The sequence below is a fragment of the Cygnus olor genome, chromosome 3 (genome assembly GCF_009769625.2).
Source record: "Cygnus olor isolate bCygOlo1 chromosome 3, bCygOlo1.pri.v2, whole genome shotgun sequence".
Classification (NCBI taxonomy): Eukaryota; Metazoa; Chordata; class Aves; order Anseriformes; family Anatidae; genus Cygnus; species Cygnus olor.
In genome coordinates this window covers 70,426,247-70,453,830 of record NC_049171.1, presented here as the reverse complement: position 1 = coordinate 70,453,830, position 27,584 = coordinate 70,426,247, and the positions used below count along the sequence as shown (strand labels likewise).

At 39.9% G+C, this 27,584-nt stretch overlaps 1 protein-coding gene across 1 annotated transcript; it reads left to right on the top strand.

The window, feature by feature from the left end:
• The first annotated feature begins 831 nt into the window (after positions 1–831).
• RAB32 (RAB32, member RAS oncogene family) lies at positions 832–19,399 on the top strand. The gene is made up of 3 exons (XM_040552582.1): positions 832–1,200; positions 16,081–16,358; positions 17,834–19,399. Exons 1-3 carry the CDS (start codon positions 972–974, stop codon positions 17,981–17,983), a joined length of 657 nt encoding a protein of 218 aa, XP_040408516.1. The 5' UTR covers positions 832–971; the 3' UTR covers positions 17,984–19,399.
• The last annotated feature ends 8,185 nt before the right edge of the window (positions 19,400–27,584 follow it).

Here is a 27,584-nt window from a genome sequence, read left to right as displayed (position 1 = left end):
TAATAAATTTAGACCAAAACCTCTAAATACAAATTTTGCTCAAGAACTCTAACTATTTTGCCTCATTTTGCCAGTCTCTCCACCTGCTTCCATTTATACTCCATGCATCACCTTTGTGTGACGAGGAAGTGAGCATGCTCCAGGCCAGCTGAGGAAGCCAGGTTTGTCTCAAGCCACCAACTGAAAGCATGGCAAAGGAATCAGTGTATGCAGTAAAGTAGCATAGAAGCAGGGTGAACGGACGATTATTTGCCAGATCAGCTGCCAAGGGTTTTAACCCCGCTGGTGACATCCCTTCGCCCCCAAGCCTACTGGTGCCCGGACAGCCGCAGGTGGCGGGGAGCGGCTGTGATACCGAGACTGAGCCACCCAGCTGCCTGTCTTGGGGCCGGGACAGATGCTGTGGCTCCAAGATACCAAAGATGATTTGTTTGTTTGTTATTTTATTTATTTTGCTGTTGTTGCTGCTGTTCTTTCCCAGCACGTGCAATCTGCAGACATGGCACCACACGCTCTGCAGGACAGACACCCCACTTGCTGCTGACTTCCAGGGCCGTGCGTGCCCATTTACTGCTTGGCCTGGTGCGGCTCGTGAAAAGCCAGAGCCAGACCGAGGACGAAACGAGGCGGGATTAGTTTGGGGGCGGGAGGGAAACACAGCTACTTGGAGGTGCTCGCTGGGGCCCCGGGCCGGGACAGGCACGGGTCGGTAGCACCGCGGCCCCAGCCACTGCCTCTCCCGGGTCCGGCGGTCGCTCCCCGGGGCCCGTCCCGGCCGCTCCTCCCCACCGCCCGCCCCTTCCCTCCCCGGGCATTTATAAGCGCGGAGTTTCCGCGTCCTGTGACTGCAGTCAGGTGGTTGAGGCCTCCCCTTTGCTGCCCGGCGGGCAGTGCTGCTTGGTAGGCGAGACCTCGGCCAGGAAAGTTTTGGGGCTGAGCAGAGCGGGGCCGAGGCGAGGCAGGCGGCGGGGATGGCCGGCGGGGAGGGGCCGGTGGCCGGGGCGGCGGAGTGCCGGGAGCACCTCTTCAAGGTGCTGGTGATCGGGGAGCTGGGCGTGGGCAAGACCAGCATCATCAAGCGGTACGTGCACCAGCTCTTCTCCCAGCACTACCGGGCCACCATCGGGGTGGACTTCGCGCTCAAAGTCATCAACTGGGACAGCAAGACCCTGGTGCGGCTGCAGCTCTGGGACATCGCAGGTGAGGGATGGGGTGCTCTCAAGCCTGGCTTTTTGTTTTTTCTCCTTCCCTGCTGCATTCAGCCACTCCTGTCTGCCTTTGAGGCTTGAGCAGAGTGAGGCCTCCATTGGGGAGGTTAGTGTTTGGCTTTCCACAGGCCGTGTGTGCCTCTGCCAGCTGGTGTCAGTGGCTCTTGGCTTGTCCTGGGCTGTTGCAGCTGTCCTCAAAAAGCTGCTGTGCTCTGCTCTGCTTGCTGGTTACTGCTTGGCCTCAGCTCCAGCTGCTCACTGCTTCAGCTTGCTTGTGGCCCCTGCTCCCCAATGCTTCCAGAGGAAATACATATCTCCTCTAGGTAGGCTGTGCTCAGCTGGCATGCCTTACAGGCTCAAGGTGCTCACATAGCTAGTACTGGCCTCATGTAAGGCATGCTCAAACTTCGGTTGTTTGGAGCCATCCACTTAATTTCAATGCAACTTGTGACCCTGCAGCATGGGGTGAGTGAAGGGGACTTGTGTCATGCTTAGTTCTGCACTCAGATTGTGGGTTTGTGTATCAGAAAGATACTCTCTGCACACAGAGGCAGAAAAGCACTGTTGGCTTTCTCAAACAGCACAGCATTCCTTTCCTATGTATAACTAAGAACTGTTCTCTAACACGTGTCTTAGAGAATCAAACACTATACATATATTGGTTAACTGCTTATGCTGAGGTATTAAATGATGCAGCAAACTTTATTTTGCTGTGGTCTCATAAGAAGCCCATGTCCTCAACTTGTTAATCATCTCAAGTTGGCACTGCATTTCTGGCTTTGTGTGTGGCCTGGGTATTAACCTGCAGCTCTCTTCTTCCCTTTCCACCATCTTCAGACCATTTCCTCAGATATGAAAACAAGTTGGCTTTTAACTTCAGTTACTGTTTTTAAAACTTAGGTTAGAGGATACTGGGATAACAACTGGTAGTTACTGTTTCCGTGATCTCTCTCCTCTGTTAAGTGGAAGTTCATGATACAGGAAGGGTAACACACAGCTGCTGCACCTCTGTCTTAAAACACTTCACATAGAATTCCTCAGACTGAAAAATCTGCTTCTTTCTGCAGTATGTTAAAACAGACCATAGATCTTTCTGCTGTAGGGCAAACTGAAATATTTTTTAATTCTTGTTTTGGAGAGCAAGGGAAATATTGGCAGGGTTTCTTTCCTGATAGGTTCTCTTTTCGAATCAGTTTTCAACCTTTTTTTCCCCAGTCAATTGGCAGTATTGGTGCAAGCTGCTACAACACTCTGGCTGTAATTTAGCAAGTCTGGGGTTGTGAAGATAAGAGAGGGAAGGCTGTTCAGGGTCTTGGTGTTTGGCAGGCTGCCATGCTTCTGTTTAACTTCTCCTTAACCCTTGGTTTCTGAGACACGGGCAGATTGGTGATCTGCTAAAGCAACCTGTTTCAACAGGCTAAGCAGAAACTTAGCTGTACTTGTAACAAAAACTATATTATGGGAAGTTCTAATAATATAGCCATGCATTAATTTCAAGACCTAGAAGACATTTTTTAACTCTTGATTATTGCCCTTACTGTATCTTGGAGTTGCTGATAAATCTGTAGAGGCTTGTGCTAATATTGCCAATAGAGTGAACAGTAATTCTCTTATTCTCCTGTCACTGTTTATATATTATTCATAACAATTCCAGGCCTACTGCAGATGATGCCCTACTAAACTAAATGGGCAACGTTTCCCCAATGTTACAGTTTGTTACATGCTTTCATATGAATCTCCTTACTAGCCTTTCCCTTGCAAAAACGAAGGTAAATACAACAGTCTTGCAATTTGCAATCCAAATTCTTCTGCTGAATCTGGTGGCTTAGGCTGTTCTGTTTCCAAGGGGCTGGGAGCCCTTCCCCAGTAGAAAAATGAGACCAAGAACAGAAGTAATTGTATTTCCAGTGATATTTGATTGGGCTGTGCTCAGCTAGTATGAGAGCAATAGTTCAGACTCCTGTTAAAACTAAAATAAAAGGTATTTTATTAATACCATGAAACCCTCATGGATACTACTGCTAATGTAATTGAGCTGGAAAGGTGTTCTGCAGCTTTCTTTACTTCATGAATCTTTCACTAAATACCTGAGGGTGAGGTTTATGTAGAAGTTATTAGTTACAGAGAACTGGGTTGAAGATGGCTTCTATGTAGTCCCAGCATATGTTCCCTAAAGCATTTTATTAAAGTGTGTAATGAAGTATCTGAGCATGTGATAGTCATTCCCTCTTAACTCATTAGCCCAGCTGTCTTCTGGCTTTCAACAGCTCACATAGATAACTTTATCTTCTTGTGTGTGCAGACAAACAGCTTTAGATTTCTTGAAGAGATCTAAATCTTATGGTAAGTAACACTACGTGTGACTTCCCTGCAAGCTACATTATGCTGGCACTCTGAATGAATTTTGATGCCTTTAAAAAGGCTTCTGAATTCAAGTCAAACCCTTGAACATAGTAAAGCATATTATTTTTTCACTCGATCAAAGCTTGTACTTAAAGTCCATCATAAAAAGCTTTCTTCAAAGAGCTGTGTGCTGCAACCTAAGGTTGTGTCACAAAATCAATGATTAAAAACTAACCATGTAGCTCAATCCATCAGATGAGGATTATAATGCAGATACTGTGCTGGCTTCTGGTGTGAATGTAGCCAAACATCAAACTGATGAATGTTGCGCTGTATATTGCAATGCAGCAGGTTCATGAATGACTTCAATTTCTTGTGCTAGTGCAGGTTTTTAGTCATAAATCCATATAATTACCTAAAAGGCCATGACAATGTTACATTGCCAATTCTTTCTTTTTCTGGTGAGAATAACCTTCCTATTGTAGGGTACAAAGTAATGCAGATTCCTGCAGCAGAATCAAGGTGGGGGTGGGGGGGGGGTGGCACAGATGATGAAATAGTGAAGGGGGAAGAAGGGAACTGTTGTGCGTATACTTATGTACTCAATAAATACTCAAACATTTTAGTTACACAGGTACAGGCTGTAGCTTTTTGGACAATGGAGGTGAAAAGGCTTGAGAGTTTGACTGATTAGTCAATGTCAAATAATCTTGTTTGCTGTATGAAGTATTCTGGAAGAAGCTGAACAGATTATATGCATGTCTGTACAGAGCAAAACTTCTAAACCTTAGCTGCCCTTGGGCGTTACTCTTGTTTTTTATCTCAGCATGTGAGGCTATGATAAGTTTCTCTTCCAGGATAAATTCTGGAAGTGTTAAAAGGTTAACCTCATTCTTCAACATTCATAAATTGGTGAAATAAGTAGGAGATAGGAGTGAGTCATTGTGGTAAAGAGATTAAAAATCAAAGGCATCTTAATGATAGGGAAATGTGTTTTACTCCATCTCAATACACTCAAGATTCATACTTGACAGGCATGCTCTCTTCATCAGTATACTGACCACAATGCAGTGTAGGAGATGAACATAACGTATTGATGAAACTTTCAAATATGATTGAAAGAACACCGTAAGGACTTTCCCTGAATCAATCAAACTTTTGATTTGAGCTAGTAAGAGCAGCATTGTCACTCGCACCAGCCTGTACAAACATGCAACTCTCTAGATGGTAATGGTGGTAAGTCAAAGATGACCACTTGAGTTTGGCTTCCCCTGAAAAATGTCACAAATGACAACTGGTAGACAAATTTGGAAGCTTTGAGTGAGGCATTCTGCATTAATTTTGCAATAGTACCCTTCTTCCAGGACTTGATTAAAATTTCTTCATAAATCATTAAAAATGAAGTATTGCTCTGACTGTGAGAGTGTGGCTGTGGAATGGGCCAAACAGAAGAGGAACAGCTGTGCTTAGGTGTTCTAAGCATGTGATGCAAAAGCTTTCAAGAGCTGATGGATAAGACTTGTAGCATGCAAATTTGTTATTAAACTCCTGTCTGTCTCCTTGAAAAAATCTGAACTCTATCTTGTTAGAATGTAAACCCATCCTGAAGAAGATTGAGATATTGGATGAAGCATCTTCCTCAAATACTAAGTTGAGGAATACCTGGAATAACCCTTTTTTCCATAAAGACAAATGGATCTTAGGTATGCAAGTAGATGTTAAGCCTTCAATTTATTCAGGAGTTTAACTTGCTCACATCTATAGGAAACCATGAGAAATGGGAAAAGTGAGTGCAGGAAGCAATGGATGTGGTAGAAGAGAAGGAGAATGCTCAAACATATTTCAAAGTAGAAAAACTAAACTAAAATGAGGATTTGCAAAGCGAGACAAAGCAAAACGCAAGCCTTTTGGCTTAGATACAAGGGAGTGAGGTTGTACCTGATAATCTTTCCTGTCCCAGAGGAAGAAGGTCTTGCTGGAGAGGCAGTGTGCTTCTTGGTAGCTATGTGCTTTCTGTGGACAATAACTTTGGACTGTTGCATGTTTTGTTGGCTGAGTTTCAAAGACATTCAGGTTGTTTGGGTATGTGAGATAGTGTGCTTCCATGTGAAAAATATTCTAGCTTCAAGCAGCTGTGTACTTCATTTTATTTTCAGTCTGTACTTGTGCTGCTGAGGTGCCTGAAGACTGCCAGGCTGCTTCAATGTACCAGGGCACAACTTGTTTCTTCTGTTATTAACCATTTTTTTAAAATAAGGTCCAAGGAAGCCTTAAGTGGTGTTGATGCATCCCTGAAAGCCCATGGGGGTAACAAGAAAACTTCTTTCTATATGCACCTAATTCTGTGCCAGAGAGTCATACTGCAATTATTTCTCAGAGAGGTCTGTTGGAGGCATAGAGCTAGGAGGTGGTAGTCTTGTAACAACTTGTCCTTACCCACAACATGTTTTGAAGGTCAGCGTAGGGATTGAAATGGCAACTCCTGCAAAGAAACCATGAAGAAATTGACTAGTTGTGTGCCTAGAATAGGTGAGCATAGGGTGTAGGCATAACATGCCCACATCTGTGCTTTTCCTCACTCTTAATACTCAAATCTACTGAGTGCAATTGAAAAGGAAGAGTGAAGAATGTGCATATAAATAGCAGTATCAGAAATGAATGCAAAACTTGGAGGTCAGAGCTTTATTTCAAAAAATGGCAAATGATTGTAAGCTATTTTCTGGTTTATCTGGTGACAGGTGGGAACACTATCCCTCTGGTGACAGCTGAGGCAGGTCAGAAAACTCCCAGTCAGGGTCAGACCCTCATGTGATCAAGTTCAGACTGACAAAAAAGATCTGAAAGACCTGGGACTGATCTCCGAATGCTTCTTGCATGCGCACACAAACATACGTTTTATAGAAGAAGAATTACTTAATGATGTTGGCTGAAAACTTGCAGGACTAGCAAAGTGGTGGTGGTGGCGGCGGGTAAGTAGGCCTGCTCATTTTGAAAGCTTTTGAAATGCTGTCTTGGAGGCAGTAGAGACAAGAAACAACTGAAGATGTGGTATGTATTTCCTTCCAGAAACCACCCTACTGTGGGAAATCTTGTGTGGGTGTCCTTTCCTGTGACTTCTCTGGAACAGCAGGATTAGGTTTACGAACTTTCACTGGAGAATGACTTGCTGTACTTGGAACTCTTCAGCTAAGTGGTCCAAGTAACTGCTAAACATGTTAAACTTGTTTTTTTTGGGTGTGTTCAGCCTTCAGACATCCCTGGGCACCACAGGTGTGAAAAGATTCTCCATGGTCTACAGATTCTGCATGTCAACATGCTTTGTTCCTTAGAATTCTTCTATTTAAGTAGTTGCTTAGATGCTCTCCAGCAAGCTATGGTTGGTTGTCTGGCTGATAAAGCAATTTCCTTGTCCTACCAGTGCGGACTGCTGAAGGTTCTTATGCTTAGTACTACGTCATATAGCAACACCCAGCACTGTGTATGTTGTCCTAAACTAAACTTGTTAAAACCCTTTGTGCTGATAGTTTAAAAGTAGGAGTTTCACGGGCACATGGAAAATATTGCAGTCTTGAAGTTAGTGTTAGGCAGTTTTAGTATGGTAACTGAATAGTCGTACCTTGCACAGTCAAAGTTGTTTCATTTAAGTGGTAGACTTGATGTTCTCTCAGCATCTTGGAAATAAGCTTAGAATTCCTTCATAGGCTTTTCCGGGTGTCCTAAATGTAATGGGGCTATCTGATCTAGTACACCTTTAAAGGAAAGATTACTATATATTTTTTTGCAATCACTCTTAATTTCTATTCACAATGAAAGCATCACTTAGTAATTGAGCTTCTAATCACAATGGATTAAATAGAGCTTCAGCCTTCTTCTCAAATAGATAAGGCTCGTGTTTTATAACAGTTGGTCAGAAGGCTTACATTTTTTTTACAAGGTCATAAAATACTTCTGTAACACTGTGGTACAGGAGCAAAGGATGGATGGGCCAATTAAATGGGGGAAGGGAAGGCAGATATGAGGAAGAATAGCATATGTCATGTGACATAACTAACTTCTGGGTCAAGTCATAAAAACAAACTAGAAATCTGTGCAGAAATCCATTAACTTACTTTGATCATCAAGCTTTTTTGAGGCAAATGTCTGAATTCTTGCCATTCCAGTAATACTAGCTCAGGTAGTAAGAAATGAAGTTACTTGATAAGTATATTACCCTTCAGAGAGAAACCAGTATAGACCGCATTTAATATACACTTTTCTCTTAATGAATGGAGACTGACCTTTATCAACTTGCCTTGCATTAGTATTCCAGCTCAGAATCTCAGTAATTTTGCCTTACCTACTCATCTGCGCTTGGCTTTTTACCAGTTTGGTTTTCTTTATGTGCACACCATGATTGGGTGTCACTGAAGTGCATGTACACAAGCACAATTTGAGTGGACAAGTGCTGTACAGGGATTGTTCAAAACTGATTATTTTCTTTCCTGCATTTCATAAGACAGGTAATCTTAGCAGCCTGGCTCAAAAGTCTCCAACATGCTGTATAAAATAAGTTTCTTTTCTTCAGTAGTGAGTGAGGAAGCTGGGATTCAATTTCAGAGCTGTTGAAAATATTTTCCTTCAGCAGCAATTATTGACCTGTCTTTGCAGGCTGTTCCCTCCAAATACTCAGACTGGAAGTTCTGATGTGTGATATGCCAGGTCAAAAGGAAGTGATTTGTAGTAAGGAAACTTGTTAATTTTCCTATGGAAGCATAGTAATAATTCTTTGAGGTTGCAGGTGTTAGAGCTAGTATGAATGGCAATAAGCAGTGACTGCGAAGTGCAACATGCTTCTCAAGCTGCCTGTGGTAAAATATTCAACATGTCAAGTTGTCACCTAGCTACAGAGATGCAGAACAAAGGTAGATGTGGTGGTGTGTTGCTTTGAAGAATTATAGGATTTCAGGGCTTTATGGACCTTGTTTAGAAATAAACATCTTAACTCGGGCTAGAAAAACCCTAACACCCTTTCAGTAGGGATAGCTTCTAGATTAGCAGTAAGTGCAAACCAGTATTCCTTATTGTGTAGATCTTGGCAGCTTTTCAAAAAGTATTCTTAAAGAAGCCTTTGAGTGTCACTGTTAAAGCTATGGGAACTTGTTCTTTGAGTGCTTCCGGACTAGAGTGCTGGGCAGAGCAAAGTGGCAGCTACTTGATATAAAGTTCCAGTGGCACACAATGTGCAATGACACATTGACTGTTTTAGAGATTAAAATTTTTTCAGTCTCGTGATAAAGTTGATCTCGAGACAAACTGACTTTAGAATTGTTCTCTTGTGTTGTGAAATGCCACAGTGCCATGCAGCATCACTAAGTACACAGTACAGCTCTGGCTGTGTGGCAGTGCACTGAAGGAGATGGATCGGGGGTGTTGGGCATGAAGTAGTTTTAACTCTGGCAGGTGACTTATTTTAAGACTTGTTAGAACAAGATTAGAACTACCTGTTCATGCTGTTACCGGCACTGATTGTCAACTTTGAGTGAATTCTAACACAAGGAGTTTTTTTCTATACATGCTGTATTTGTTTAGTTAGAAATTAGTTTGGTTGAACTATACTCTTCTATGGATCAGAAATCTACTGCTTAGTCAGGAACTTCACAGTTTGTCAAAACTGCAAGCAGAACAAGTGAAAACTAACCTGTGAAATTTTCCTGTATGAACAGGACTTTCATACTCTTACCTATAGTAGACTTGATTCTGGATGAAGCTAGCTGAATTGCAAGTGCATCTTCTCTAAGCTTAGAGGAGGTAATCTTAGATTACAAGATATTAAGCTGTTAAAGCTAGTTTAGGCAGTCTTAAATCACTGGATTAGCCTAAGGCTACAGGCAGCAAAGAAAAGTTTCAGTCTTACTGTAAACCTCCCTGTGAGCTGTGTAGGTTCTCAAGGAAAAGTTCCTCCTACATATAAGCTTTTTCTTTGTAGAAAAGAATGGTGTGCTTTCCCCGTCTATCAGGATGGCAGATGTTGTCAGTTTTTACTGATGGAAATCAGGTATCCAGTTTCTGAGTGCTTGCACCTAGGTGATTCTGCTGTTGCATTGGTCCGACTTTATCCTGAGGTGTAGAAATAGCAAACAGCAAAATCTGTGAGACTAGCTACCTGAATTTTCAAATGGAAAGACTAACAAATAAATGACTAGTTCAGATTCTGGCTGTGCTGTGCAATGAAACTTTAGAGCAAGCTACTTCCTTCTGTTAAAGAATGAAACAGACTTCTAAGAACCTGTGAAAATGCTTCAAGTCCTGATCTAAACAGTCAGGACACTGCTTCACCAGAGCTGTCATTATTCAGTGACTTCAATGACCACAAATAGTCCAGAACAACTCTCTCATACTGTACCTGTAATGTACCGTACACTGTGGATGGCAGGTCTCAATACTGTCTCACTCAACAGATTTGCTTTTATTGCACTTCCCTGCTTTCTAACGTAAACATAACCAGAGTACCAAAGATCATCTCTTATAGTGAAGTGGGAGTCAGTCAAGTAGGGATTAACTGGCTAATTATTTTTTCAGTGAAAAGCCTTCCTCTGAAGGGTGTGGGACACTTATTGTCAGTAAGTTGTCCATCCAGTGGTCATTATCTTTCTCATACCACCCTTAGTAAGAAAGGACACTACCAATTCACTTAAATTATCTGAGACTTCTTTTCTTTACTCAACCGCAAGAACTGCAGTGGAACTATTTCTAGTGCTGTCTAACACAGGAAAATGTCATATTCATGTTCTTGCCTTTTAACCTCTTGGCATTTGTCATCAGAACCACAAATACCAAGTATTACTTTCACAGTGGTGAAAAGTAAGAGTGGAGCTTGATGTGCCTCTTGCAACTCTTACAGGTTCCTAATACCTGCTATGCTACTGATCTTGCTCAACACCTCTGTAGTTTAAACACTTGACAGTCTTGCACTGATAGCTTATGTTTGTAAGGATGAGGAACAGAAAGACATCTAGTACTGGCCATCCTGGAGTCTGTCTGTCTCTTTCTCAATCTACAGCTGCTGCCCATGTGAAAAAGCAGGCAGTCACTTGAGCATGTCCTGTAATATTGATAGTGGTTTGGTTAACCTACTTCCTGCTGAATAACAGATTCAGTCTAATTGGGTAAGACAGTTCTGGGACAAGCTGTCCTGTCTTGGGGAGCGGGTGGGGGAAATACCAGCAGCAGTGGTGGCTTGCAAAGTAACATCAGTATATCTCACTAAAAAGCAGCCTCAGTCAGCTCATACCTGAACCCCATGGTGCTAAAATGTACGTTAAATGTCTGGGGAATGGGGCAATCCTGACTATTATCTGGTGTCAGACACCTAGCTGTGGGACCATTAGACATTCAAAATGTAGTGGCTACCTAGGAAGTGAAATGGATATTCTTGATCTAAATCTGAGATGCTTAGTGCCTTATAAAGGACCAAGGACTTCCCCAAGGGAGACAGGTACCAAAACCTGAGCATAGTGACAGTCTGAGTCTATCCTAAATGTTTACAGAACTCTGGGTTAAAACTTGAATAGTTCATTAGAGGTTACTTATTTTTCTACTTCAAAAGCATTTATTTTCACTGGTCTATTGTTTATGCATGTACACAAAACATTGCATATGGACTGCAGTGTAGCCTGATGTGTTTACGCTCTTTTTATATCACAATAGTTCAGTGCAAGCTTTTTTCCTCAGTAAAAGTTGTGTTAAACTTGCATTTCGATGTTCTACAGTACCCCTGCAGGTACCCCTGTTAGTGTCCTCACAGACTTCAGGCTATGTTGTTGCTAACTACTGTAACACTGATAAATGCTGACAGTGGAGCAGAATTGTTACTTAGAGGACTTTGCTTATGGCTTGCACCAGACATCTATGTTTTGGAGGAAGCATGTATCAACTTCGAGATACTTATGTGTTTCCAAATCTGTTAACTTGCTAAACATTGACCATAAGTTTCCTTCTCTTCTCTCTGTGGTGAGAGAAACCAGACTTCTCCGTACCTGCATGGGGTCTTACCCTGCTGTTCAGACCATCAGCCAAGACAGTTGAGGAATTCTTTCATCAGGCTGCCATTAGTGACCCTTCTTGAACTTCTTGAATTTTGGCATGACTCCTATTGACTGTTGATGGTCATGGCGAATACCTGATCTTTGATAACCCTTCTCACAAGGGAAGGAGAACATGCAAGTATTCCCAGACTAACATTGATCAATTACAACTGTTCATTACGATTTAATTAAGCATCCTGTGATATAGTGTATATATAGTAAGTACTGTAGTTGAGATTCACCTGTTGATAGAAAAGCAGAATAACAGGAAGACCTCAGCAGGATGCTACTTCTAGGCTTCTTGAACTCGCCTAATTTGATTTACTAGGTCTCTTACTTTCTTTGCTACTATAGTATTGATGGATATTTCTTGGCTTGGTTTTATAGATTAAAGACTTCTTGTGTGGTGTGTTCCTTTACTGCTTAAACTGCCTTTTAAACTAACTGGACACTGAGCTGAATGCTGAAATAGCTGCTTGGCCTTATTCATAAACTGAGGGCTTTGACTATATGCTGGAATTCTGACAAATCAGTATTACTGTTTCCAGGGGAAAAATTGCAAAACTCATTGCAGTGGTCCTCAAAGTTGTTTGCTGTTAGTCTGAAATAAAACTTTTCATCTAGTTGTGTTTACTTTTGGGTGACTTTAGCCTGCTTCTCCAGTTTAGGATTATTTGACGTGGAACTGCCAGACTTGTTTAAAATCAAACTTTGAGCTCTGGCCATCCATTAAGCTGATTAGCCTGTCAAAGATCTCTTCAGCAAGAGAAACTGTTTCATCATTCTTCTAGTTGTCAGGCTTTTATAACCTGTGGTCATCTCTTCCTTTCTCATTAATGATAGTTCTTGGAGTATATCAGAATTAGTTTTGTCTGAGAGAGCTGAGACTCTTTCCAGCAGTAGTGCTTGTGCCAAGAAAATGGCTTAAATGCAAGTAACAAAGCTGTGGTTTCTCAGAGTAGTGTGGCTTCTTAATATATTGACTAAGACTAGATCTTACAAGGTAGGGGAACTTGTGCTGTACTTCTGATATTGACAGAGGTAAACAAATTTTCTTTCCTAGCAGAAAACATAGCTGAGGGAAACTTCTAGATAGGCAGTGAGTAGGTTCCTGTTCATATTAACTACTATTAACTCAAGGTATGGGAGAATTTTTCTGGAGGAACCAGACATGTCCAATACCATGCATGTCTAGCAGTCACTTGCACATTTAACATGCTTTTTCTAGTCTCAATTTTCATCTCATAAGCAGGAATTAAGACTTCCAGTAATGGTAGGAATGCAGGGCATCTCCCACTAACTAAAAGCAAGAACTGCCACAATGATAAGTCACGCTGCTGTGATAATCAGGACACCCTTGTGTATTCCTTGCACTGGGAAAGATTGCTGCAGAAACTTGTCAAAATATACTTCAAGGGAAGGCTGGCACTTCCTGAATCTTATGGTGATAACTTTATCTCTTGTAGTCAAGTAAAGGACAGAAAGCTTCAGATATCAGACCAGGCTCTAACTTTTTCATGTAGCTAGCTATGCTTTAGGTCTGTTTTGATGTAAACTGGGAAGCAAGAATAGCTCCCAAGGTCTGATGCAGGTTTAAACTAAACTTCATTCCTGTGATGCTGCTGTAGGGAACTGTATTAGATCCCAGTGCAGGACGTTATGCAATTATTTCACTTGATGCTGTTGCAATTACTGGAAAACATGGTGAGAATGTGTGCTGAGTCATTTAGATGTAAAAACTTTGTGGTTAGAGAATGCAGAACTCTGCATTGCACACAGCTACTTCCATATAAATGGAAGTACCCCCAAATAAAACCTCAGATCCCCATGACTGTCCTGCAGCTTAGTCTGAACCCCTGAAACAGAAAGGATACCTCAGTGCTACCACCAGGTTTACAGCAAAATGACAGACCTATCAGCATGACTTGTCCTCTAATGTCCTCTCTGTAGCACCGTGCTAAGCAAGCAGTTACATTCCTGTCCTTTTCCTTCCACAACTCTGTGCACTAGAGGCTTTAAGTCTAGTTTCATCTGATCACTTCTAGCCTTTTCCCCTCTGTGGGTATGATCCTCTTTCTGTACTGCCAGCATTGTTCTCACAGTATAAGATTACTACAGCAAAAATCCTGCTGGACTTAGGAAATGAGAAATCTCTGAATGAACTGAGCACGGCAAAATTTTTACTAAAATCAGTTTTAATAGCTTATATAGGAATATCTTACATAGAGAATGATGTTCAGACTTGTAGTGTTCTATGGCTTGTTTTCTGCAAGCAAAAAAGCACTTTGAGTCAAATTCCTGTTAAACTTGCAAATACAAGAGGCTCAGGCTAAAGCCTGTGCATAGTCAGCGGTAACAGAATTGTACAGGAAGCCTACCTGGTTTATACAGAACTCTTTCTACCTCATGCCACATGTTAACACAGGAAAAGTTATCTTTTAGGTAGGCCATGTGTTATTGTTTATGTCTATGGAATAGGAAGATCCTATCCATCCTTATAGGACTTTGAAACAGGATGAAAGAGCAGTCATAAGCTAGTATGCAGGTCTGTTGATAGCATAGCATATCTGAATTCCAGAGGGGAAGGCAGCTCTGTAGTGAATGGTTTTGGAGTTGGGGCTACTTTGGAAAAGAGCAGCTTTCAGACTGGAGTATATGATCTATAAAAGGCATTAATCTGTAATACTACACTGGTGTGTCTTCTTGTCTGCTGTCATGCAAATTTGAATTATAGAAGAACATGTAGAGAATGCTTTTTGTTTTGTGAGCCCATCTTGTGGTGCAGAGGAATATGCTTCCTGAACTGAAGACAGGATTTAGCCCTCTAGCATTTAGCACTTTAGTAGGGAAACATGCCTGTGTAACAGGAATTGGTGGTGATACCAAATCTACCTAGCTATGCCTTTCCAGGCTTTTTCTTGTGCTTGAAAGACAACACAAGTTGTTTGTGTACAAGTTTCCTAAACAGTCTGTAATGAATGTGCATTTTTCAGCAACAGTTTGAGATGCAGGCTTGGTTCATCTTTCCCCTTGTGCGTGTTCCTTGTTCTCACGTGGGATACTCTGCTGGTAGTAAGAAACTCATGTGTAACTTGTTCTCCTCCTCAGAATGTCAGCTAGTGATGCTGTTTTATGCAGCATCATACTTTAAAAGTTGAACGGTTAGAAAAAACTCCTCTTTCTACAACTTCACAGTTCTATGGAAGCTACTGCTTGTGGCTACTGCTGGTTTCAGGCATTTCTAGCAGATGCTTAGTCTGTCTCTTCTGAAAATCTCTGTAAAGAATGAGCTAATCTGAAGTACTGACATGAAAACAAAGCAATTGAGCTAGAAAAGCATCACGTTGAGCAGCAGAACTTGTCAAGTTCTTTTACTTAGTGATTTCTGGTTCTTTGTGAGAAGATAATACCCAGTTCTTCTGGTAACTGTCCTTGGTAATCAAAGACAGACTGAAATGTTTATAAACAAAGGACAGCAATGTTCCCAATTAAAATCCTAACTTTGTTCTAAAACTGCATGAGAACTAAATGCTAACGGCTGAAGTAGTTTTACAGTGTATTAACTGGCATAGTGCAAGGATCACTTTTCCCAGTGGAGGCTTCTAAACAAAGCAGAAAACCATTTTAGTAGCCCAAACTTCCAAGTGATATGCTCACACTTGATACTGTTTTGCTCACTCAAGTATAAACATAGTATGACCTTCCAAACAGAAGAAAAGCTGAGCTGTATTTTAAGTCTACATCTCAAGCATACTGACTACAAGAGCTGTATTTATGAAAAGGGTTTTTTAGTACTGGACATTGGCTTTCATCCAGATTTTTATTATGTTCAATTGTACTTGAACTATTCTGGTCACCTTGCATCAAATCCTGGGACTGCGGTAGGACTCCTATAGTTGGAAACTATTACAGAGTTGGTCTTTGACTTGAAAGGTAAAGTCAAAGATGAGAAGTTTAGCTTAGAACTATTAAAGTAGCTCTTTCTAAGCTTGTCCCTAAGGAAAAAATATATAATGCAGGTGATTCCTACAGAAGATCCACTGAAGGCTATTAGGCTTCAGAGCTTGTAGAAAGCTGCATCTGTCCCCCTGTTAAAGCCTCTGGGTTTGCTTAAATTTGTATCTGATGTGACTAGGTTTATCTAAATCATGCAGAAATGTCTCTTGTGGAAATAACTTGTCTAGTTGTGCTGATAGTGCTCTTTGAGAAGTAATGCCTAAAATCACTATTTAACAGAAGTTTTAACGGTTTAAGTGGTAGCTGGAATTGCAGACTGCTTTTAGCATCTGGCTTGTCATGTATGGTGTACATAATGGCCCTGTTGTAATCAGCTTCCACAGGATGGAAGAGACTAGGTTATTAGAGCGAAATGCTAAACTGATGTATACTAACCTGGTACAGAAGTCTACTTATATTCACTACAGCTCATGCTAAAGATATAAATACTGCTACTCCCTTCTTTTCAGGCCAGGAGCGTTTTGGAAATATGACAAGAGTATACTACAAAGAAGCAGTTGGTGCATTTGTGGTGTTTGATGTCACAAGAGGCTCCACTTTTGAAGCTGTTTCAAAATGGAAGCATGATTTGGACAGTAAAGTATTACTTCCCAATGGCAGCCCCATCCCTGCTGTTCTTCTCGCAAACAAGTGCGACCAGAAGAAAGATGGCAGTCAGAATCCCTCTCAAATGGACCAGTTCTGTAGGGAAGGTGGCTTTGTTGGGTGGTTTGAAACATCTGCCAAGGTAAGCATAAAGAAACATTTTAACTGCTAAGTATTGGTTATATTCATCTCTTCTAACCCCATGTGGGGAAGAAAACTGAGAGATAGGATGTGACAAAAATTAGATATCGTGTGCAGGTTAGCTTACAGCTACAGAAAACTTGCAACATATACGGATTAGATGAGAATTGCACTGTAAGCTCAACTTTAAAACTCACTGGAAGCCTTAATTAACCAAGTTCAATAGGCTGCTTTGATCTTGTGTGTGTCAGGATCAGTATCATTCAGTAGATGTTAGTTCTGATTGAACTACCGAAAAAAGGCAAGTTATCTTTAGGTGCTGGTTTTCATATTGCAGCTTTTCTTTGCTGTTGCATGAAGGAAGTGGTAACACTTCAGAAGTGAACAAGCTATTTGCTCACTTGCTACTACCCACCCAGATGATAATGTTACTAAACTACTCTTCTATTTTATCAGGCAGTAGCAAGACTGAACTAGGGAAAAGCAAATTGCTCAGTGTAGCAACTTAAGTTAAGATAGCTGCTTTATTCAAATAAATGAGTAATATGTTTTATGTTGGTTTTTGTCTGCCAATTTGGTCAGTGTACATAAACTTGCAGTAGCTTAGTTGGAAGTGAAATCCAACAGTTTAAAACCTGATTGCTTGAAATGTAAGCTTTCTTTCTAGATGAAGACAATGTGTCTGGCAGACCAAGTTACTGGTCTGGCTGATAACTCCTTTACGTGGTAAGGTAAACCTCAAGGTCCCTCTCTTTCCTTGTTTTGCCCACTTCCTTTAGCTGCTGCTGACAGACTGGCACAGTGTTATCTCGTACGCAATAGCCATTTCTGGCATGATGCGCAGATGCTTTTCCTTAAAAGTTCTGTAAGAGGAATAAGTCTTCTCCTGATTGCCTTAAAATAAGGAAAGTACACAGCAACTGAGGTACCAGGCTGAAATACAACTCTAGGTATCCTGCATACATGACTTCTTTGGAGTGTAAATTAAGTTACTTTTCAAAGCATGCATAAGAAAATGTAGAGTGGCTAGCTGAGGCGCCCCGATTTAGCTGGGTTTGAGGCTGATTCAAAAAGTCCTTTATCGATAAATGATAAAATCCAAACTTCCTGTTTCTGCTGCAAAGACCCTAGAAGGTGTCTCACTACTATGAGCACTGTAACCATCTGTTGTCTTTCCTGATGCAAAAATGCAATTCAGCACTTGTGACTCTTCCAAATGTAGATGAAGCTTATTCCCAGACTGCACACTAGATTAGAGTCAAAGTATTCTATATGTAATATGGGTGAATTACTTTTGTATCAAACCTTTCTGGCTGATTTTTGCAAAAGAACAAGTGTTTGAGCCATAACCTCATGCGTCTAAGGTGTTTGCATCATGCTGGTGACTGCAGAGAAGCTTGTATTTGGACAGCTTCTAATAGGAATGTATGACCCTTCTTAAAATAAGACTGACTTCTTTGCTTTCAATATTTTTAGGACAACATCAACATAGATGAAGCTGCTCGATTCTTGGTGGAAAACATCCTTGCCAACTATAAAACCTTTCCTAATGAAGAGAATGATGTGGGGAAACCAAAACTGGACCTAGACCCGTTGAAAGCGGAGAGTAAATCACAGTGCTGCTAATGCTACCACTGTTCAGCAAATGCGATAGAATGAGCAGCAAGACTGTTCCTTAAATTAAACTGCTGCTATGGTGCTGCATTGTGACAATCCATATGGAGTGTCTGGTATTATCTGAACAGGTGATTCATGTGGGCATTTACATATTCTTGTTTAGCCTGGAACTTGTGAACTGTCACTCCACTTGCTTGAGTGACTGCGTCTGTCTAATTAGTTTCTTACCTGAGAACATAAGGTAGTGGTTACACTCCTGAAAAAGGAATAAAGTTACATTCAGTGTCTACTTTCCTTCTAGGACATATGCTACATTCCAAATAGGACTCACTCATGGTTTTAGCTGAACAGACACTTGCACCTTTTCTGAATACTTCTCCTTTGTCACCAGTAATGTCCCACTTTAGCCTGACTTCTCACCTACACACTTGTCCTTATTTATTATCCCCACCATGAGGGTCTGTCTCATTGCTAGTTCTCCTGGATCGAGACATTCCAGAAATCTTGAAGTGGACAATGACAGACAGGAGATATCATCCTTAGTGGGCTCACCAGGATTGAGTGGAGTAGACTGCTTTCACCACAGAGTAAAAACAAGATGGATAAATGACTGTATTTAATGGGAAAGGCATGGTTAAAGATGATAACAAAAATGCATCTCCAGCTAATTAAAGCAGAATATTTTCAGCTAATACTTTACCTGTGAAACACATTAATGAATACAGTTGTACTTCTGACACAACTATAATTATGGTAATTTCACCCATATGCACACCTAGAAATAAATGTCCAGAAACCTTTTCATGCACTAACACACAAAACTTTAGCAAGAGTGCATAAAGTAAATATCTTACTGTCCTGTGATAATCAACTTGCTTCTTTTTTTCTTCTGCCTGGAGATGGTTCTGGGTCCTGAATACTGAGAGGAGAAGGAGAGTTGTCATCAAAGAACCAGTTAAACTATTTCTTTCTAGCCTATCAAACACAAAACTCTACCTTTTTTCAATTTTAGAACAGTGCTGCACTCTTCTGACTACTCAGGGCTGATGAACTGGCTTACCAGTTTGTAGCTCTCTGTGCTCAAGTTTCCTTATTATAACTCATATGCATTTCTGGCAGCAAATGAAAATCAAAAGGAGTAGAGAGACGACAGTTCTTGAATATATTCTGGAACTCTGGCTCTGCTTGGCTGAAAGGCTTTGAAGTTCCTTTTAAATTTTAAAGGTTTCTTCTGTCCTGGTATCTTATTGCTACTGGCTTCAGAAGTCTTATCTTGTTTGGTCTGATGGTACTGATGTTTAAACGTTAGCATGAAGTATGTGCCAGACTGGATGTACTCTAATCTGCATTGAAACTTCCTAAGCTGTCTTTTTCTAAAGAGTAACATACTTTTTAAGAGACCAATAAATATATTTGGGCATCTTATGTTGTTGGTGTATGCTTTTGAGAATGAATCTTCACTTCATGTGTGCCATCCTGTATAAACTTGTTTTCAAATGTCAGTGAAAGCGTGTATTCTAGTAGTTGCTGTGTTAAAGGCTTGTTTTAATTTATCATAGTGAGGATTGGTATAAATTAAAACTGGGTTTAACTAGTTTAAGATTATAAAATAATTCAGATGAAAGGGTTCTTAGGTTGTCAAGCTTAATATCCTTCTCCAAGCGAGGTCATATAAGGTTGCTCAGGCCTTCATGTGGCCTTCTGCTCTTAAACCTTCAGCAACAGACTTTATGATCTCTGGGAAAGTTGTTTCAAAGCATAACCATCCTCATGAGCATTTATTTAGTCTGAACCTCTAACTTTGGTTTATGTTTATGTCTATGGTCTGTCATCCTTCTACTGAAGCACTATGAGGGATGCATCCATTAGACAGGCAGACTTACTTGACACTTAAAACTGGACACTTAAAGCTTGGTTGCTGCCTACAACTTCTTTGAAAGCCTGTAGCACATCAGAAATGAAGCTGCATCCCAACCATGTTTCTTGCTTCTTGGTTTGTATGGGTTGTTAACCTTTCTAGCTAACCTGGAATTATGATAATCTTCCTGTTTCTTCCTGTTCAGCCACCTGTAGAAGTAGTCCACTTGGACTGTAAATCACTTTAACAAGCGAGTTTAATCTCCTAAACTACTTAAGCATATCTGTACAAATACAGTAACTAGCCAGTGGAGCATTTGCAAAGTCTGTTTGTTTTGTACTTCTTGAATAGATATAGATACACAACAAAAATTCTTGACTAAACATGAAATTTCTGTTTATCTGGTTTCAAACAAGTAAGCTTACTGGACCCATGCATTAACATTAACACTCTGACTAATGGTATAAGGCCACTTTTTGGTTTCTGTCTAGTATGTCATAAAAAGTTTGTGTAGTAAGTTCAAGTTCCAGTTCCTTAAATACCTTTTTTTATTGGAGAAATTGCCAGTAAAGGTAGACTTTTTTTGCTGAGCAACCTCTGTGCTTTTTCCGGTTCTTAGTTCTGAAATTCAACAGCAGAATGAAAACCAGACTGAAGCTCTGGGACTCTACCAGAGTGTGAATCTTCACTGTGTCTTGGCAATGTAATCCTGTACAGATTAGTTTTCAAATGTCTAAATGGCTGCTTGAAGAGCTATTGCTGTTCTGTTTAAGCACTTCCCTTATCTTCTTTGTGGCTTGCTCTCTTCTGAAATTCCTTATGAATTTAAAGTGGCCATGACTGTCAAACCGTGGAGTATAGTAATTTTGATTTATTATGTCACTGACTGGAGAAGTTGAGCCTGAGTAATATTTAGGAAATACAATCTACAAAGATCAATTAGACTAGGCACAAAAACCTGTTGTAATTTACCTAAGATCTTTGTTCTGGAAAGATATCTGAAGTTTAGACAGACCTGATTTAACTTCAGACTGGCAAGTAGGAAGTATCAAACATTTGTTTTACATCTACGGGATATATGATATAGTGATTCATCTCAATTTAATCAGATGAACAGAGGCCCTGTGCTATTGTATTTCATTACCTCTTGCAATTTGAAATATTTCAATCTTAAATGAGCAAGTACCTGGCGTGTAGTCCCTGTATTTAAGGAATCCTTTTGAGATAAAGGACTTGAGTAAAAATCCAAGTCAGTGCTTCAGGTAAAGTGTCTTACTTGGCATGTTTCCATTATCTTATTTCATAAAGACTAGAAATGGCAAATAGTCATTCTGCATTGTAGTTGTGCGGTCTGTCTGTGCAGCTAATTTGTTTAAAAAGTTTAATGAGACTTTACAACTTCTGAAAAAAATTATAAAGGACTTGGAGTAATTAGTGATCCTTCTCTATGTAATTTTCTAGGTGTAACTTAGTTGCATTAGTAGAAAAGTATGAGCTAATCTATGATCTAAGCTCTGGAGTTTTGTTTAAAATGTTAGATTGAGTCTTAATAGCATTCAGTCTCCTCAAAGTGTGCAAATCCTTGTTTATTATTAGTGATTAATTGCTGGGGAATACTTTGAGCAATTCTTAGAGACTTAGTGCCTGAGTCACTGTTTGATAGGTGGTGATAAGAGTAAATAGTTATAAAATGAATCTTTGTAGTAAAATTGTGGTGTTGAATGGTGAAATACTTTTCTTTTAAATGGAGCTCCTTTATATTCTGGCTCTTAATATCTTAATGATCTTGATTCTAAAATGGAGAACTGGCTGCTTCTTTCCTCCTTTATGGAACTCTTTACTTGCTATGGAAACAGTTCTCTAAATGCGCATACACATTCATCCTTTGTATAATGAATTACTGAAAAATGTAAGAAAATGAGGTGGCAATGTACAGGAATAAAAAAAAGTGTATTAGGAAAATGCCAGTGATATAAGTAATGGTTGGAATACTCACTTGGCAGTATGTGAAAGGTCACTTCAGACAGAACTCTTTGTTCTGCAGCAGCCCACTAGTGAAAATAAGGAACGTGCTAGATTCAGATTTATCTAATGAAGATTATTTGAAAGAAATTGTCTATATTGTATGACTATTATAAAGCTCTGTAAGCTTGTTTTGTTTCTGTTTTTTGTCTAAACAAGCATCTCTGGGAAGAAAAAAAGTACTTGGTGTGGTTTTTAAACACAATCATGGTTTCTTTTATCACTACCTAACATGTTCATTCAGTGAAAAATTACTAGCTTAGACATCCTATGTTGCTTATGTGGACTCACAAATTTTACTAGATGAATTTTATAATTTATCACTTTACTAGTTATTTTACCATTTTAGTCTGTATTCATGCAGAATGCTTCATTCCTTAACATTCCTTAAGTATGTTAAGAAGAATTTTATCGTTAAGTATGGTGTTTGAATAGTCTTGGCTTGGGAGATGAACAAGTAGAGGGTCAACATATCAGTATTGTTTTTTTCCAAGGTTCTAGGAAATGAAACAAAATGTTCAGTCTTTTGATAAAACAGACATTCAAAATTTTTTTTCCTTTTTTTTAACTTAGGAACTTTTAAACTGTTCATTATGATGACTCTTCTGAAAGCTTAAGTTATGGTAATTGTCTTATCGAAAGCTCATAGATCCTTACGGAGCATATGGCTAATTCTGTTTCTAGACTATCCTTTACTTGTACATATCAATCCAGAAGAAAGGACTTTCAGCTCCTCACATTCAGATACATTTGATTTTTTTAACTTTTGCTTTGCAAGACTGTTCTGTAAACTGCAGTATTGAAGGCTGCTCTGTAGCTCCGTAGTATAGTACTTGAGTCACATTATCAATTTCCATCGTTCATATTATGTTCAAGCAATTTTGATTACAATGAGTGAATTTGATTTTTTGACAATGCTCTATCAGTCTTGACGTAATAAAATGTCTGCCCCTCCAAGATGCATTCCATATTCAATTACTATGCCACAAAAATGGTTTTATACTCGGTGTTTATTTAGTCCAATAAAGCAATGGAACTGTTGTATTGTGCACAAAGATTACTTCAAGTCTCTTTGCTTTTTATAGCATCTGGCCAGTTTAAGTGCTAATGCTTCTATATAGATATTTCTGCAGGCAAACTACTTTCTTTTGAACTTGAGTTGCTTTTTTTTCCCAACTATGCTTTGCTTCAAGGTCACTAAAATCACTGCCTTCTACTATTTAGTAGTTTAAGAAAGAAAGGCTTTCAGTTAGATTGTCCATCAGAGTGGCAGTTATTTTCCTTGGATTATTGTTTTTAAGCACAATTACATGAGATTACTTTAGTTCTAATAGCTGTGACAGCACTTCTCATGTGTATAACAGCACAAGTGTCATAATGACTTGTCATTTTTGGGTTTCAGAAGTCAGAAAATATAAACCTGTTGTGTCTGTTCTTAAAGATTGTATTTTTACTTGGGTGGAAAACAAGTTTGAAGACGTTTTACAGCTTTATCTATGGTTGTCTTCCTCGTTTTTCTTTAAGAATATTAATCACATGATTCAAAATTTGTCTAGCAATCTTATTCTGCATTTTTAAGAGTATCTTTTTTGCTTTTAGCCTTTATGCAGAACTGCAACCATACATAAACATTTGTTTAAAACTGCATTGAAGTTAATCACTATTAAAAAGGATTTGCTGTGATTTGCAGCTTGCCTTGAATTAGAACAAACAAGACTTAACTTCTTTAATCTTCTGCAAAAAAGTTACATCCTTAAAAGTGAATAGCAAAATACTAAAGTAAAATGGTGTACTGAGAGATTTAGTAGTCTCTACAGCTCAGCAGTTAACACTGCATTAAGATTGTGCAGTGATTCTTATTTTAAAACTAGAATTATCCTTTCATCCCTCAGGGTGTGATCATAATTCATAATATCTTTTGGGCCAAGATTTAGACATTCTTTTTAAGAGGTAGTGCTACTTTCTCTGAGTATCCCCATTTCTTAACAATTGCAGTAGCTAGAGTACTGCAGTTGCCCTCAACTCCAAAGTTCAGATAGGGATTTTCACACTGTATCAAAACCAGGAAGTTTTTCATTTTGACGTAGACATTCCTTTATGAATCATCAAGCATAAACTTACAAAAGAAAGGTGTGGCAGTGCCTGATTGTTTGAGTTATTTAGTTTTTCTTTGCTGGCTGCTTGCACTGTTACCCAAATACTGGAGAGAAAGAGAGAGAGTGAGGATCAAAGCTAAAAAAGCTTAAAGCTAAACATGTGCTCTGACTATTTCCATGGAATTCAATGGTAATGGTATATTTAAACCGGGCTTGGACAACTGTAGAATATATTACACAATGTTTTGGGACCATCTTCCCCAAAATAAGTTCTGGGGTAAAAAATGAGACTGTATCATGACAGTGCAACCAATCAGTGCTGTAGCAAAGAACTCAAAAAGATGAGTGAAAATTGTAACACAGCTGAGGTTCATCAAAATTTGGGGAGCATCTATTTTACTAGAAAAGGCAAGACATGTTCCTAGCAAAATCAAATGAGAAACAGTATCATTAGATATTTTTGAAATGGCAATGGGCAGATGGCTGTGGACTTAGAAGACTATTCTCTGCTATGCAGCTAGTTCCTGTACTGTGTCTTACTACATCAGTTTACCCAAAATATTTGTATAATCCATTTTCTCCGCTTTGCTTTCTATGTCACACTGACTTAAGTTAACAAAACATCACTGTTTGTGAAAAGCTTGTGAAAAGTTTCAGTCTGTTTGAAGATGGTTTTGCTCAAATTCAGTTCACTGTCCTGTAAGTTACCTCAGGTGCCAACTTCCCAAACAAAAGCAAGTCAGCATTGTTCTGCTACCTTTTCATCTCTTACCTATGTAGCAACTTCCTACTTAAAGATGCAGCATATCTTCTTACAACCACTTCCATCTAGGGTTTTAACCTCTTCTTTGTAGAAAACTTCCCAAAATTGCAGAGTGGCTGAGGTCAGAAGGGGCCTCAGGAGCTTGTCTAGTCCAACACCCCTGCTCAGAAGAGCAGTAGCTACAGCAAGGTAGCTTATGGCCATGTCCAATAGGGAGACTCTGAAGTCCTATCAGAAGACTACTGCTAGTGTTTGACTAGCCTCATATAAAGCAATGCACATGATTATTTCGGAGTGGAATTTTCTGTTTTGATTTAAGTGTTTTCTCATCCTGTCACTGGGTACCCCTGGGAAGAATCTGACCATCTTTAGTCTCCTTGTCAGGTATTTCTACACACTGGTAAGGTTTACCTGCTACCACACTCCCAGGGTTTCACTTCTTAAGACTAAGCTTTCTCCTCACTTGTTCTGGAACACCTTGTGTAAAATCTGAGGAGAGTTAAGTCTGAGCCATCTAAGTTGGAGCTGTCTGAGCTCCGAGACTCCTGAGAGGAGTTTTCCTCTTCTCTCCAGCTACTGTTTGCAGCTACAATAAGTGCAAAGTATTTAGGGCTAAAAAGCTGTTTTTTCTCCAAGTGACAACAGCAGTTACCTGTGTAATGGTTTAAGGAACAAAACACACCACCAAATAAGTGCTTAAAATTGTGTCTTAGAAGAGCGGTGACCAGAATGCCATCCATCCATTGCTAATTGGTATGTGTTATCTTATGATCTATTAAATCCCAATGGATTCATGACATACAGCAGCACTGTACTTCTCCTTTTATTGTCTTGTATTTTTATTTCATACTTTCCATCTATAGGGCTGCCTCTACCCTAATGTCTTTTCCCTTTGGGGAGTGTCTGTGAGATACACTTCTTGGCCTGAGGCATTATGCCAGTGAAACAGCTGATTTGACCTTAAAGATTCTTTGCCAGCTGGGAAACAAGCTTTTTTAAAATTCAGATTAACTCGTCTTTCCAAACAGACTACTCTTGTCATTGCTATTAGGGTATGGAATTCCAAATTAAGTCACCAGATAAATAAAAGGACGTACCTTGGTGGATGTAGAAGTTGAGAAACTTTTTCTTCTCAAATCACACAGATATGTGCTTTTAATGTCCTTTTTTTTTCCAGACACATGTAGAATTTCATGATAAAAGGTGCATTTTGAACTTCATGGGTAGCAAGTATGATTTAACACAGCAAAGAATGAAGGGTTCTGGAGCTTACATACATTCTTTTCTGATTTCTGTCTTTCCTCCTTCTTCACCCCAAAATATTTATAGTCATGCACTCAAATTTCAGTTGTTTTTTTTCTGATGTCTTTCACAGAATTGTATTACAAGAATTTGTATTCGCTGAGATGCTGCAAACCTCACTGGTCACCTGCAGTGGGATCAGGAATGAAATTTTCCTACTAAGAGGGAATGCCTCTTAGCTTCTCTGCCCAGTGAGTATGGGGAAGGGAAGACTGAAGCCACAGAGGAGCTGAAGGGTTTTATCTGTGCTCTGGGTCACAGACTCTGTCCTGTGATTTCCAGCCTCAACCTGTAAGCATGCAGGAGAACTCTTTGAGGTGTGGAGCCCTCCGCTGGTACTGAAGCAGTACCCAGCTGTCCAAACTCACCTCTGTGTCTGCCATCATTCATCTGCATGTCCTGATCCATGTTTGATGGCATAATTGTCTGGAGGCCAGCATCTCAGTCTGAAAATAAATAAACAAACAGGAAATGTTTGTTTGGTTCTCAAGTGGGAAGTGTCCCGTGGTACCTTATTTAAAATGGATGCTGCTGGACATAATGCTGAAGGAAATGCAAAGATGCTGGAGCACTTTCCACTTTGAAACATAAAAGTATATATTTGGCCTTCTGTCATCTTGATATAAATCAAGATCTGATACTTGTCTAAAGCAAGCCTCTAGATGTAGCAATATCTGCATGTTTTTCCTTATATCTTTTGACCTATTCATGTCCTCTGTGTCAAATACAAACAAATACATTTTAATTGATTTTCATATTAGTTTGAATAAGACTAAGTGAACACGTATGATCTGTTCTATCACAGATCTTTCATCATGCACTACAGATTGGGAAATAGTAAAAAGGTGGAGTTATTTAGAAAATATGAGTTGTTAGGGATAGTGTAATGTCTGGGCTGTATCTGAAAAAGTCCTCTTAGGGTAGTTGAAGTCAACTATTTGCTGAATCCAAAAGCAGTTGACAAAGGTTAGGTTTACCTGACCTTGGTGAAACTCCGTTCACTTCAGTAATTGTAGGCTTCATATCAGGTACTAATTAGTTCTATCATTAAAAAGATAAATGCTTGTCCACTTCAGCTCTAAATGCTCTCTAAGCTCTGGGACTAGTTTCCTTTCCCATTCCCTTTCCTTTTTCTTTTTTCTTTTCCATTGACTTTTTTCTTTTCCCTTTTTTCCTTCCCTTTCCATTTGCCTTTCCTTTCCCTTTTCCTTTCCCTACCATTTCAAATGGGTACTTTTTGCTCTCAGTCTTTGTGTGTTCTCCATAAGCTTATTCTTGTGATTTGAACATTTATGACAAAATGCACTTTGTTTCCCATCTTTCTTTTATTATTATTTTTTTTCTCAAATTATTATCTTCAGAAAGACCCTGGAAGCTACCTTGCAGCATCAGAGAAGACTGCTCCACCACCGCCGAAGTTCAGCCTTTTCCTTTTTGCCACCTTTTGGGTCGCATCACGGCCTCTATTCCCAGCGGGCTTCCTTTGCTTGCGCCCCCCACCTCCCTCCCGGTGTCCCTCGTGCCTCCACCGTTTCTCCGCCGCGCGCCCCGCCGCTGGCAGCGGCCGCC